General features: G+C 37.3%; 1 protein-coding gene across 8 annotated transcripts in view; it reads right to left on the minus strand.

Annotated features, from left to right (window-relative positions):
* The window catches only part of LOC124169491 (nucleosome-remodeling factor subunit NURF301), an 83,702-nt gene that overhangs the window by 35,731 nt on the left and 33,564 nt on the right, over window positions 1–14,407 (minus strand). For 7 of the 8 annotated variants that reach the window (XM_046548123.1, XM_046548119.1, XM_046548125.1 and 4 more), the window contains 8 exons: window positions 13,508–13,703; window positions 12,564–12,826; window positions 11,507–11,738; window positions 8,014–8,255; window positions 7,322–7,468; window positions 6,649–6,811; window positions 5,729–5,861; window positions 2,579–2,802 (listed from right to left, as the gene is read on the minus strand). In XM_046548123.1, coding sequence (XP_046404079.1) covers window positions 2,579–2,802; window positions 5,729–5,861; window positions 6,649–6,811; window positions 7,322–7,468; window positions 8,014–8,255; window positions 11,507–11,738; window positions 12,564–12,826; window positions 13,508–13,703 — 1,600 coding nt within the window. The remainder of the gene's footprint in view (window positions 1–2,578; window positions 2,803–5,728; window positions 5,862–6,648; window positions 6,812–7,321; window positions 7,469–8,013; window positions 8,256–11,506; window positions 11,739–12,563; window positions 12,827–13,507; window positions 13,704–14,407) is intronic. The other variant, XM_046548121.1, reaches the window with a different exon arrangement.

The following is a 14,407-nucleotide window of genomic DNA, read 5'->3' on the forward strand; positions in this document are numbered from 1 at the left end:
AAAATAACTGATGGAGCCATTATTTACCAATTTGATTTGTCACCCTCTAATAATGAAAAGAGTTTATAATTTAATGCTTATTATATGAAGGGAAAGATTAATTTGATAAGGGTAGCATGATCAAGTTGAAAAATAGTTTTTAAAAGCTGATATATGGCCCAAAATACAAAATATTCATGATAACATCTTGAACATATAAAAAAAATTTTCATGAATCATTTCTGCCGTAAAATCCATGATGGCCTGATGAAGACAAATATATGGAACAGACAAAGAAAGATGTGATTGAGAAGAAATACATAGGAGTAAAAACATTAGCTGACAGAAGAATTGATTGGAGAGCTGAGTCAAACCAATCTTGGGATTGTTGACCAGTGATGATGATCAGTTAGATACTTCCACAAAGAGACAACTAATTTTGTTGAATACACTAGACTCTTGTTAATACAAACAACCTTATCACGAAGTTTTCATAATTATGAAGTAAATCGTTGGTCCCTACGAAAAGGCCCATCCAATCTACACTTTAAGAAACATTATAACGAAATTTTCCTTAATACATAATTACGAACTTCAGTTCTGGTCCCGGATGTCAAAAAGTGATTTCTAATACCAAGTTCCACAGATAAGCAACAGCATTTCTACCCTTGCTAATGGCGTTTTTATACACCAGGCTGTCATAATAATTGCTTTACATTTAAGTTCTCCTTGTACACTGTGCTAAGAGCATCAATTATAGTTCTTCCTTCATTATGAGACCATGGTGACCCACTCATTACCGCTTGTAAATTGGACATACAGTTAGTCCTCTTCCAATGCACTTCCGATTTACAAACTTTCAGAGATACCAACATTAAAAAATTTGATCGAGCCAAAAATTTCAAATTTGGTGCCTTTTGAGTTGGCCAATGCGACGCAGTGTGACGTAGAGGAACTCGCACTTTGGGCATAATCGGAACTAAGTATCATTGAATTCGGTGTGAAGTCAGGAACTGATCAGCATTTTATCCATTCTTCCTTCCAACAGTTAGAGATTTTTTCAGCTGCAGCAGTGTCACACACCCAGCTAGGTCACTTTGCCACAATCATTGAGTTAACGCACAATTGTGATGCAGTGTTGCATTCTGCATTCCTCAATGCCTTGCATAGGTTTATCAACTTGTGAGCAAGGTTTCAAAGTACTGTACTTGGGAAGATATCAACGCTCAATTGCATCATGCTGGATTCTTCTTTCGAGAAAAAGAAATGAATGTGCTTGTTTTTATATATTTGCACGTAATTTAATTGCGTATATTATACACTTGACAGTGAAGCTATTTCGCATGTGACTATAAGTACGGAAGATTAAAGAGACGAGAAATTTTGACCAACTATGTTTTTTTTCGACGATTCCTAAAGAAACTTCGATACTACGAACCTCCTGTTTTTTGGTCCGGTGGACTTTGTAATAATGAGAGCCTACTGTACATACAAAATATTATGTCGACTTCATGTCTTTTCATTCAAAGGGAATAATTATTTGTGTTACTTGACATTTCAAGTACAGTGAGTCCTCGTTTAACGTTGTTGATTCGTTCCTGAAAAAGTCGACGTTAAGCGAAACAACGTTAAACGATGCAGTGTTTCCCATAAGAAACAATGTAAAAAATTTAAATTGGTTCCTAGCCATGTTCCTAACAATCCATTTCTTCGTGAAGAATCCAGAATTTCCCGGGCGAGAATCCAAGGAGGCCAATTATCGGAGCCGTAACTTTAAGCAGACTTTGTGACCAATCGGGAGACGCCTGAATCAGGCCAAAACGAAAAAAATCTGAATCTGACACTCGGAAGCACGAGGATGAAGGGCGAGTCAATTTTCGTGATGATATGAATATTTTAACCTGGCGGAAATCGTGAGAAACATTCATTACCGATTATTCACTTCAGCATGATAACGATTCATTCGAAACGAAACGAATTTTCATAACGAAAAGGTTGGGAAGAAGGCATTATTAAATGAAATATAAAAACTAAAAAGAAAGTATTTTTATGGCGAAACATCGATATTTTCAGTAACAGAAGAAATTTTAATTGTAAAAACTGCACCTGCAAACCTAAAACTCGACCGATCTCTCCAGCAGTTGCACCTTCTTCAATTCTTTTAATAATACCAAGTTTTTGTTCTAATATCGCAGTTTTTTCTTCACGTCTGAAGAACCGCCAGGATAGCCACTCTTCTTCGTGGACATTTTTTTCGGTTGGCATCAGAAAAATAAACGGATAATGGGTAAATGAGGCGATAAGTATTCGCTCAGACGCATATTTAACATACGCTACCCACGCCAACCTTTTCTGTCGAGCGAAAATTACCAATCGCATTAATATAATATTTACTATACATCAGATGCGCTTGCGTCCTATTCGCCATTCATTTTTTTTTCGCCGCGCATAATTTGAACAACGTTATCGCGAAGCAATAACGACGTTAAATGATCAAGGGTTTCAATTTTTGGGCAACGTTATCGTGAAACAACGTTAAACGGGACGACGTTAAACGAGGACACACTGTAGCCTCTCTCCAATGATGAAACAAACTCACCTCTTTCTAGGGCTCTCCTTTGTTGGTGAGCTGCTCGCTGCATGCGCAATTGCTGCTCCAATCTCTCCTTGATTTCCTCAGCCGACGCTTTGGAGCTCACCACCCCGGCTGTGGCATTCCCGGTACCACTGGCGCCCTGTTGCCCTGGGTCCAGCCGGTCCGGCTTGGGGGCGAGGCTGCCCGTTCTACTCCTGGTGACAACGTGGGCATTAGCCCTCTCCCTCCTACAGCCACCACCGGACGGGGAGCGACAGGGAGTTGAGGGGGGTGGGGGGAAGACGGGGGGATGTGTGGGTGGGCCAGTCAAATTAGGCGTGGGGCAGGTGCGGTGGTGAGCAAAGGGGTTATGACGTGGTCGCAGAGCATGAGGGCAAAAAGACGAAGGAGAGGGTAGCAATCACACGCTTAATGGACAGACACAAACACAGTGAGTACACAATTTCGGCATTGCAACAATGTCTACTGATTCAGTTCTCTGAGGGAAGCAAGTCTGTCCTCTAAAAGAAACATTAACATGAGCAAGCAAAAGCAGTTTTTAATTTGAAAGCATCCCACCTATTCATGCTTAGTTACTGGTTTATGCAGTGATTACTAAAAAAAGTTTTCCTTGATTAAAAAAAGCAAAATAAAGTCATGCAGTTTTATTTCTGAAAATAATGAAATAATTCAAAAGAATTCACTTAGCATGCTTATTTATACAAGTGATTGCTTATGGTATGGGTATGGAAATGACAATATATACATATTTCTTGCAGAAAATATGCAAGCAGTAATCATATAATACTAAAAACTTAAAATAGAGTTACTTAAAGGACTATATTGTAGATAGTTAATGTCACTAACATCATGCAGCCTTCAATAGCATTAAATTTCCTTGGATTCAGAAGGTGTTTTTTAACAATATTGTTTGCAAGACTGCCAAATGTTTTGCACTCCAAAAAGAAAAGAATGATGAAAGTTTGTAAAACTGTGCAAGAATATAGACCGAAATGTGAAGCACTTTAACTCCTAACATAGACTTTTAGAGTAAAATTAACTATCTGCTTTTTAGGATCAAGCCATTATGATTTGCAGTTCTATTTCAAGCAAACTTTTTTGAAGTTTCATCTTATACAGTAGAAGTCCTTTACTACGAGTTCTGAAGATTCCTGGAACATCACTATTTATTACACAAACTCATAATAGCCAATGTCTGGCTAAAATCACTTCTTTTTCCAGTCATTACAGAACGAAAAGTAGACAATTTGGCTTATTTACACATTTTTAATTATCCATTAGTAAATGCATCAACATTTTAATATATCGCCCCGAATTATCAAACAAATAATTATGAACACAGAGCAAGACAGAATCTAACTAGCAAGATTTTGCAGGCAGGCTACATGATGACTAGAGCAATATCATTATAATCAGTATAATGCTTACATTCATTTCGTGAGATGACACAGTAAAAACTAACTACAGTGGAACCTCGTTAAAGCGAGTACGGGCTATAGCGACACCCCCGCTATTACGAGAGATAGCCGATGCACCGTCAATTGACCCTATAATAAGCGTGTCAAAAAATTCGTTTTTACGAGACCCTTTCGGTGTTGGCTCTCGCCATAGCGAGGGTTTCACCGCCGGAGGACTTTCATCAAGACTCCTTAACCTCTGTAATTGCTAGCGATCTGTTAGAAATGAAGTTAATGGAGTGCTCAGTCTCAAATTTATGTGGTAAACTGTCGTTCGATAAATATAATGATTGACGAAACAATGCTTTGCATGATTTTTATTCAGTGCGGCGCTTATAAATTGTTTGAATAGTTAGTCGTTATTTGAATAAGGAAATTTAGTGATGCAAAAAACATCGCCTTTCGTCTGGATTTATGCTTACGTTTATCGGATAGATGTTTATCTGTCGCCGCACCACTCCTTTTCCTGTATATCTGTTCGCAACAGGTATATTGGCTATTATTTGCTCCACCTCCGGTAAAGCGACAATTCGCTATAGCGAGTGTTTATTAGTGCACCGTGGGGTGTCGTTATATCGAGGTTGCACTGTACCTTTTAAATTCAGGGTAAAAATACATGTGCAAAAAATTTGATGTGAAGTGAAGAAAAAGGAGACTTTGAATGCTTAAAGCCAAGCAATGATTACAGAAGTTTTGCTACAATATTATCATAAAAATACTGAAAAACATGATACTTAAAGGTCTACAACTATGGACTTGATTGAAACGTTTGATTGCTTATGATATTAAAATGGGAAGCCATGATGTAGCAATTATTCAGAGTATTCTATTTAAATACCAGGGAGTCCACAATGTAGCAATCAAAAAATTCCCTGACATTCCCAGATTGATTTTCCAGGGGAATTGCTTTGTTTTCCTGGGTGCTACCCAGTCCTTACAGTAAGCATTTTTGGGTAAATATTGCTCATGGCACAAAAATTACTGACCACAGGAATAGTTTTAAGTAATTGTAATGTCTTAGGTAACATCTTGATTTGATAAACTTATCTACACATGCAAGTTGCCCTTATTAAATGAGGTTATATAAACAGTCAACATATTCTAAGTAACTTAAGCTCACATATAAACTCAAAAAGCTATTTACAAGGGAATCATTTGCGGTAACCTCAAATGATAGGGCAATGTAAGTATGATTATAGAATATAGTGAGGATTTGATGGGTCAAAGTTACTTGGAGAAATGAAGTAGTAGGAGGTAAATTATTACCCTGACTTCCATCCTTTCAACATATTTTTGCACAATGATATTGAATATATACCTAATAAGGCACCATTATTTCGGCAATGTTTGGAACTGAGAACATTCTAAATTTTTTAAATGCATAAGTATCACAAAATTCCAAGTGAAAGAAAATATATCCTATATTGTGTATGTAATAACTGCATATTTAGAACTAGGGATCTATAGGATAGTTAATTGCTATCTTCACTCGCACAATTCTTGCAACAATTTGTGATGAAACAATTAGCCATTAAGATTCTCACAACTGCAGAAGACAGCCTCTTTAGCTCAATATCAATCTTGATTATGTCACATACAATGTATGATAGAATAATCAAGATCATTTCAAGAAATGTTCATCAGTAAGAGGCAAATCAAATTTTAGTTATAAAATTATCTAACAATCTAACATTACCTTTCCCCATATTGCTTTATTTCCCACAATTCCAGGCGTTCTTCATCCACCCATTCCTCGGTCACTTGGGGTTCAGTACTCTGTGGACTTTCCGCCCTCTTCCTTTTCCTCAGTCCAAGCCTATGGGACGTAACTTCTGGGTTGAAATTGTGACCCATATGGGAACGAAATACCAAGGTTCCCAGAAAAGAGATATAAATACAAAATGATTAATATTATTATCAACTTCAAAAGGACACTGTGCAATAAATTATATTGATGGCTAAGTTCTAACAACACGTATCTCAAATTCGGCCGGTTTGAGACAGGTATCTTAAACCAAGTGTAATAACATTAAAAGTAAAATAAAAGCAAAGAACAACTCTTCATTTGCAAATGAATGCTTCTTTTTCAGTAATTATGAACTTTTGGTTTTTAATTTTAATGTGCAAGTAAAAGAAATTAATAGTTTTTTTTGCTCTCCAGAAAAGTCGCTATTTTTAGGGATACGTGTTGTGAGAACTTAGCAATCGATATGCATAAAAAATTGAAAAATTACCGGTTAATGAGGCACTGTATCTCACTTATTTTCATGCGTGACACACATCAAAATGTTCAGGGAAGCAGAAAGCAGTGAGAAGACGGCAATGTTTAGAATTACAATCAGAATTGTTACATCAAAATTATACACTGGCCCTACACTATGTTTTACTGACTATTACTGAGTAGACTACCTCTTTTTCATCTCCAAGGGGTTTTAGCAATGAATTAACTGCCTCATCCTGAATACCTCATTTCCATATTGACTATGTCACAGAGTCAATGGCTAAAATGCTTTGGAATTCAAATTTGTGTGAAAAAAATAACCAAAGCAAAATAGCACTAGAACCATTTCCAAAATGAAGCGATGACGAGGATCTCACAATTTTATAGCTACTTACCGCGCACAGCCTTAGGCAATTCAAGAGGTATGGTGACTTTTCTACGCAGGTACTGAGTCTTCTCCAGAAAAGCACCCACGTGCCTATGCCGAAGCAATTCTGTCGACGTGATTTCAGTATCAGTTGTAACTTGATGCTTTCCATCTCCAGATGGACCTTTCACCTGAGGGCATACAAACGACATTTCACTTATTTTGTAGCATATTAATTTAAATTTCATATACAATTTGAATCCACACACATTCAACAAGCCAAATTAATGAATATCATTTGATATATACAACAGAGGAATGAGTAACTATTACATCTAAGCATCTTACAACAAAAGAATCTGCCGCAAAGGAAAGTCAAAAATAATAAAAGTTTGATCCTCTGCCTTTTCCCTAAATATCTGAACCTGTAACAGCCCAGTGCTACGATGGGTGCAACTATAGTTGCACTAAAGATTTATATAATTTGGCTATAATAAAGCGCATGAGCAGGTGAATACCTTAGATGTTTATTTGATAGAATGGGGTGAGGAAACGGGAGGGACCTCTTATGACACAAATATATTGGCTTGATCTACGAGTATCATGAACCAGCACTTCCGATTGGCAGTAGGCTAAAATGCCCAAATGACCTAAATTGTTGGCAGGAGTACATTGAAAAAATATAAGTTAGGAACACCCACCTGCATGTCATCCCAACGAAGACAGGCCCACAAAATTTTCAGTTGAAGAGCAGCGGCAGCTAATGATGGTGCACATGATGTTTTGAACAGCCAACATGTCTTGAAGAGAGGTCTGGGGCATGGATAGGGCCACACTTGAAGATTAGCCTAGGTAAAAACAATAATTAAAGGAAAAATGTTAAAAATCAGCCCAGTATCAGTAATAGATGAGCAAAAATAAAAATAAAAATGAAATTTCTGCACACAAGAACCTTTCTAATCAATGTTACTTAAGAGGATGCCTCTCCACCAACCATAATCTTTTCTTAGTGATGCATAACTCTTTTAAAACTCAGGGTATTATTTAAAATTTTTTAGAGCAGACAGATTAGAATTTTGTCAACATTTGTCAGTTTTCCAAGTATATAAAAAATTGCATCTCAGAAAATACAGAGGTAAAATTACTAACTTTGAGATAGAGGCAAATGATGACCATGATACACTAAATACAGGTACATTGAAAAATTCAAGATGATGGCAGAAGTTTTAAGAAGGAAATTTGTCATAAAAAAGACTGATCCAGCAGACTGGATGAATGCTTTCAAATTATTCAGAAAATTTTAATTTAATGGATATAAATACTCAAAATAACCTAACATGCAAATAACAAAAACAAAATAATTTCACACACATTTGAGAATTAGTGACAATACCTTGGCAGCAGAATGAAAGCCAGGCACAAAATGGCCACCTCCCTTCCGAGCTAAACGCCTTTGTTCGTGCTTTGGCAGTATAAGCACACTCCTTTTCCTCATTATTGTGGAAGATATTTTTCTTCCACTCTTAGCCATGAAATTTGATACTAGGGGATACTTGACAGGAACCCTCTTCTTGGCATTGACAGAATTAGGAGGGCGCCCAACAGCCGATGCATTTGATTTCTCAACTCCATTAACTACAGAAATGGAAAAGTTATATTATTACCTGAATCAAAGGAGGAAAAATGTAATTTAATAGCTTAGATCAACACATAATCACAACAGAAACTGATAACATTGTTTCACCATGAAATAAAGCATTAAAAATACAGCACACCCCTGATTATCAGGGCTAATTATGGGGAGAGACGGCATGAATAATCAGAAAACACGGATCACCCAAAAATTTGTTTTTATGCCCCGTAATGTTCATAATTTATGCAAAAAACAATATATTAACATTTATGCAATTATTCTGTTATTTTAGAGTGCTTCCCGGACTCATTGAGAGCTTTCTTCGCCAGTTCGCGATCTTTTTAGCGGGAATAATATAGTTGTACTTGTATTATTAATGCTCCATGTAAGGCGTGGTTTCGTAAACCACACATCCGTGGCTGTCTGATCATGGATATAGAAAAGTGGTTTGCATGAGTGCTTCAAAACCACTTCTCGACGTCAGAAACTACACTGTTAAGCACCATGCCATGTAGTCGCGTCTCCCACAAGTTGCCCGGATTGCAACTGCTGTGGAACGTGTATCCGTGATCACGGAGCGAGGTCGCACACTGCGAGGCTTAGAAAACAGGAACACGGTGCTCCTGTGAATGCAGCTAGCACTTCCGTTTCTAGAAAGGGATTCTAATGGAAATAATTAGCCCGGTGTATCCTATCATTAATGCAGTAATTTCGGTGATTTTGCGTCGGATTTTAGTTTTTTTTATAAAGATCGCGGAAAATATAGAGTGAGAGTGAAAATCTTGTACAGATAATCCGCAACACGGGTATACCACAGCCGGATAATTGTGAGTCTGCTGTAAGTAGAGGAATTAGGTTGAGAAAAAGTTTACATTGCTTACAAAAATTACATAGAAAATCATAGCTTTATACTGCCTTCCTTCAGTTTTGAAAACACAAAAAAATGAACACAGTAAAGGAACCACAATAAGCTATTGGCATTCCCGTCCCAAACTCCCATCCTAAAATTATGGGGCAATCCCATTGATTGGCTTGTAGAGAAAGGTGCTTCTACTAATAGAACAGAGTGAAATATTACGTAAAATAGCAGCCTGGGACAAGGATATGGTATATAATCTGGTTCAAAGAGACTTAACGAAAAATAGCCTTAATGAATATATACGACATAAAACAAGGGATATCTGTTTAATGTCATTTTGTGATGATAGTCTTTATACAACCACCATAACCAATTGATTGACATCACTACCTTGTGATTAAGTCATTGCCATGATGCACAAACTGAATAAAAAAACAGGAAAGAGCTCCACTGTGCCATTCTGATGTATTATCTTCTGCGTTTCACGTAAATATGCAGGCCATTACTTAATTCAAGCAAGAACCTCGATACAGTGCAACCTCGATATAACGACACCCCACGGTGCACTAATTAACACTCGCTATAGCGAATTGTCGCTTTACCGGAGGTGGAGCAAATAATAGCCAATATACCTGTTGCGAACAGATATACAGGAACAGGAGTGGTGCGGCGATAGATAAACATCTATCCGATAAACGTAAGCATAAATCCAGACGAAAGGCGATGTTTTTTTGCATCACTAAATTTCCTTACTCAAATAACGACTAACTATTCAAACAATTTATAAGAGCCGCACTGAATAAAAATCATGCGAAGCATTGTTTCGTCAATCATTATATTTATCGAACAACAGTTTACCACATAAATTTGAGACTGAGCACTCCATTTCTAACAGATCGCAAGCAATTACAGAGGTTAAGGAGTCTTGATGAAAGTCTTCTGGCGGTGAAACCCTCGCTATGGCGAGAGCCAACACCATAGGGTCTCGTAAAAACGAATTTTTTAACACTCTTATTATAGGGTCAATTGACGGTGCATCGGCTATCCCTCGTAATAGCGGGGGTGTCGCTATAGCCCGTACTCGCTTTAACGAGGTTCCACTGTATTTAAGTTTCAATCAATTAAAAATAATTTCGAAGTTAACTTCCTCTTCTTTCATGCCTTCTGCCTAACCTTTGATCACTACTTCACATGCAAATCCTTTAACTAAAGAATTATATATGTAGTTTACACGGACTAAGATAATGATATCTCAAACTACTATTTCCCTCCTCACATAGTAATCATCTCTATGTATTTTCCTTTGTATCATCCACCACCTTCAAAGTTTACAATGCTTGTATTGGTAGATGATTCAAAAGGGGGTTCACAAATGGCCGTAAAAATTTGGACACCACTCATCAGAGGAATAAGACAAAAAACGTACTTTACCAGAATGCCCTCCTGTAGCAGTTTACGGGAATTACTTCCACGCCAGGGACTACCACAGACACAAGCACATGAACCCGAATGGACACCTTTGCAAGGCTGTCAGACCTCGGTAAAGTGACCTTGGGTGGTAACTTGGGACCCTTCATAGAGCTGTATGGTCTCCCTTGTAATACCTTGGCATCCTTAGGAGAGACTATACAGCTCTAAAAAGGGTCCCAAGGTCACCTTAGTGAGGTCCGACAGCCTTGCAAAGGTGTCCGTTCGGGTTCGCGTGCTTGTGTCTGTGGTAGTCCCTGGCATGGAAGTAATTCCCATTAACTGCCATAGGACGGCATTCTGGTGAAGAGTGTTTTTTGTATTATTCCTCTGACGAGTGGTGCCCAAATTTTTACGGCCATATGAGAACCCCCTTTTGAATCATCAATCTATAGAGGCCGTAGAGCTCATTTTCCCCGTTATCTATCAATGCTTGTATTGCTGAAATGCACATATAGCTCTGATTTGAAAATGACTGTAAGGGCCAGAGACTGGGACATATTCATTATTAATTGCTAGCATTATGTCATTCATTACCATCATTTCAGCTTCAAATTGGTAGCATTCTAAGAAAGGGAAAACCTTAAAAATTGTTAGGTGATAAGGTGCATAGTGTTATAAGTACTCGGCTACCTGAGTTTGTGGGTTACAATCCCACCTGGGTTAGTTGTGTTTGCATGTTGGAGCAAATTGAATGTAAGAGAGGATGTGGTAGATCTAATTTTTCTAGTAAAAATGAAGCCATGATTATTGCTATCCTCATGGTCTGCAATTTCCTCTGTTAAGTGGAACACTACATATCACACTTTTTCTAGACTTTACTTCATAATAAAAAAAAACCATTCACGCATCACTAAATGACATTAAATCAGGACCCACAATATCAGCAAAGATGCTATCTGGCAAGACACACTCTATAGCACCAACCTATGGTTGTATTTGCAGTGGTGGTTGTTGGTGTGGTTGGGGAAGCAGTAGTAGTCGCAGTTGTTGTGGTTGGGAGAGCAGATGCTGCACCCGCAGCCTTACCAGCTCCTGAGGCAGATGCTGCAGCTTGACCACCACTTGATGGCGCTGACTGAACAACTACTTTTCTCAGATAAATTTTGGCACGAGTATTGTCTGAAGAATATATGCGACCATCAGGGTTAGGCTCCTCCTGGAAAAAATACACATTTCACAAAATAAAATTCAAGGTATACCCAGAAAGATAAGAATATAAAACTATGAAAGGGTTGGCTCAAATTTTTGGGTCCACTGGCTCTTGAGCATATAACCTGAATCGTAGCTGAAAAGTATCATTGGTGAAATTATTTGCCCAAAAAAAAACTGGTTTGAAATCTTTTTTCAAGCATTATTCACTTGACACACTTCAAACAGTGAAGCTATGGTACCAATCACACCTGATATAACTTAATGTATTATTTTACATGGGTTCCAGAACTGCACAACAAAACTCAATAACAGCTTTGAAAAATCAGATGATGAATGTATAATACTTGATTAAGAACCGCAACCGAGAATTGATGCAATGAACCAAAGAGGAATAGGAACTAGCAAATAAATTGAAACGACCAATCTAAATAAAATGGATATAAAAGGAGAATTTTACAACTACCACACACAAAAGAAGCTCACATTGGCACTAGAAAAAGATTAAAGACATTCCTTTGATGCTTGTATAGAAAAACCCCTTATATTTAAAGAGATGAGGACAATATTTTTCATTTTTATACCAATAGGTTCCCTTGAAAATGGCACTGAAATCCTGAGAACAGATAGGATAATAAAGTCATTATGATAAATGACAAAACGAAAGATAGCCTATTTTTCAGAGCCATGGTCTGCCACAAATTGATTGCTGAAGTTGTCTTTAAAGTGAGCATTTGGGTGTGAATCAGTCAAACAGAAGGAAATTATACACAAATTTTGGAAGCAGTAGCTGTTTAAGAAAGATTCTTAAGAGGTTAACTGAAGTAAATACCTTTATCTCCCGACGGGAACTGCCTAATCCCCTCCGACGAAGCGAAAGAGACCGACGTCCAATTTCTGATGGAGGTGAGACGGTTGGCTTTTCATTTTCTTCCTTAATTTTCATGGCACTGGTTCCTTCAGAGGCGGGAGGTGTGGATGTAACATCAATATTAGCTGACTCCGCAGGAGCAGCAGGGGGTTCTGTCTTAATAGGCACAGCAGCAGGTGCAGACACAGATGGTGCAGAACTATCAGTCACTGGTTCTTGGGGGGCTGAAAAAATTAAATAAATAGTGGTTACCAATCATGATTGTAAAAAATACTTTAGCAATTAGATCAATAAAAAATATTCATAATCACATTCATGATATAAAGTGAAAATCTCAACAAAGTTTTGAATACATAGGATAACTAAAAATGTAGTACTCCATACTAAAAGACCAATGAGCACAAATTACTGGCAACTTTTCAATAATTTGAAATACAATTCAGATACATAATCAAAATGAATAAACTAGCATAAAATGTGATATTTTGGATTGCATGCACCAGAATTCCAAACCAAACACGACCAAGGCTGTACTGAAATATTAGGTGTCTCTGAATACCTCATAATACCATGACACTGCTGTTTAAGAATGATACTGAAGAGGACATCATGATTCTTAGAACAAAAGTGAAGAAAAAATACTGCATTCACAGCACTTTGAAAGGTTAAATGGATTGATTGTTTGAGGCGTAACTTGGTGAAAGCCATTCATAATTAAATTGAAAAGAAGAGGTTTGTGCTTTCACATTCATATTTATTCACGACCATGGTTTCAAGGTTAGACGTCATCATCACCTGATGATGACGTCTAACCTAATTCAATTTAAGGTTAAATGCAGTAAACTCAATACACTTACATCCACAAAAGCAAATAACAAAAGTTCAAGTTTAATATTGGTACTGACCTTCCTTAACAACAGCTTTAGCTGTGTCTTGCTGAAGTTTGGCTACATGGTTTGCAGCAGCTTGAGGCCTCTGTTCCGCATGGTTAAGGAATTTCAGCAAGCGCACCACATCATTCTTGGTACGAAATCTTCTTCGGCACAGCGGTGAGTAGCAGAAAGGTGAATACTGTACAGATTCAGGTGTTGGTAGGTCCACCTAATTTTAAATGGTCAAATGCAAGTTTAATTAACTAGGGTAAAAGATTTTTCCAAGGTTCAATGTCATCAAAGAAATAATAGCTCTGAATTCAATGGGGAATTATCATGAACAATGAGCCGAAATTGAGGTGGCGACGGTCCATCTTGTAGAAGCTTGATTTATGCTACCACTTAGAGCAAAATCGGTAAGCAAATTTGTCTGTAGCTAACTATGAGAGCAGTGTAATCAAGTTCTTCCCAATATTTGAAATAGAGTATTTGCATTCACAAAGGATAGCTTAAAAATTTATGAGTTTTACTGAACATATCATCTCGAATATAAATTTAGTTGAACAGCCCCAATTATAGCTTAGTTCCTCATGAAATTTGGATGACTCTGCTACTGCTTGGAAACGCAAGTGGTGACTTTCATGAATTCACTTAAATGGGCAATGAGTGACAAAAAAATTAAGTGGACAACTAAAGAAGGCACAAATAAGGGAGACCATATTTCATCTTAGCAGTGACACACAAAATGCCGTAAACATTAAAGGTGAATCATCTATTTTAGTACATAAAGTCATTGACAGAATTAGCTCTGTTCATGTAAATGAACAATATAACATCAATCTTAGTTAACTATCATCATATTTAATGAAAAACATGTGATAAGTTCACATGCTAATTTTTTTTTACCAATAATTCCCATTTGAAACATACATT

Source organism: Ischnura elegans, chromosome 12, assembly GCF_921293095.1.
Source record: "Ischnura elegans chromosome 12, ioIscEleg1.1, whole genome shotgun sequence".
In the NCBI taxonomy this organism is placed as follows: domain Eukaryota; kingdom Metazoa; phylum Arthropoda; class Insecta; order Odonata; family Coenagrionidae; genus Ischnura; species Ischnura elegans.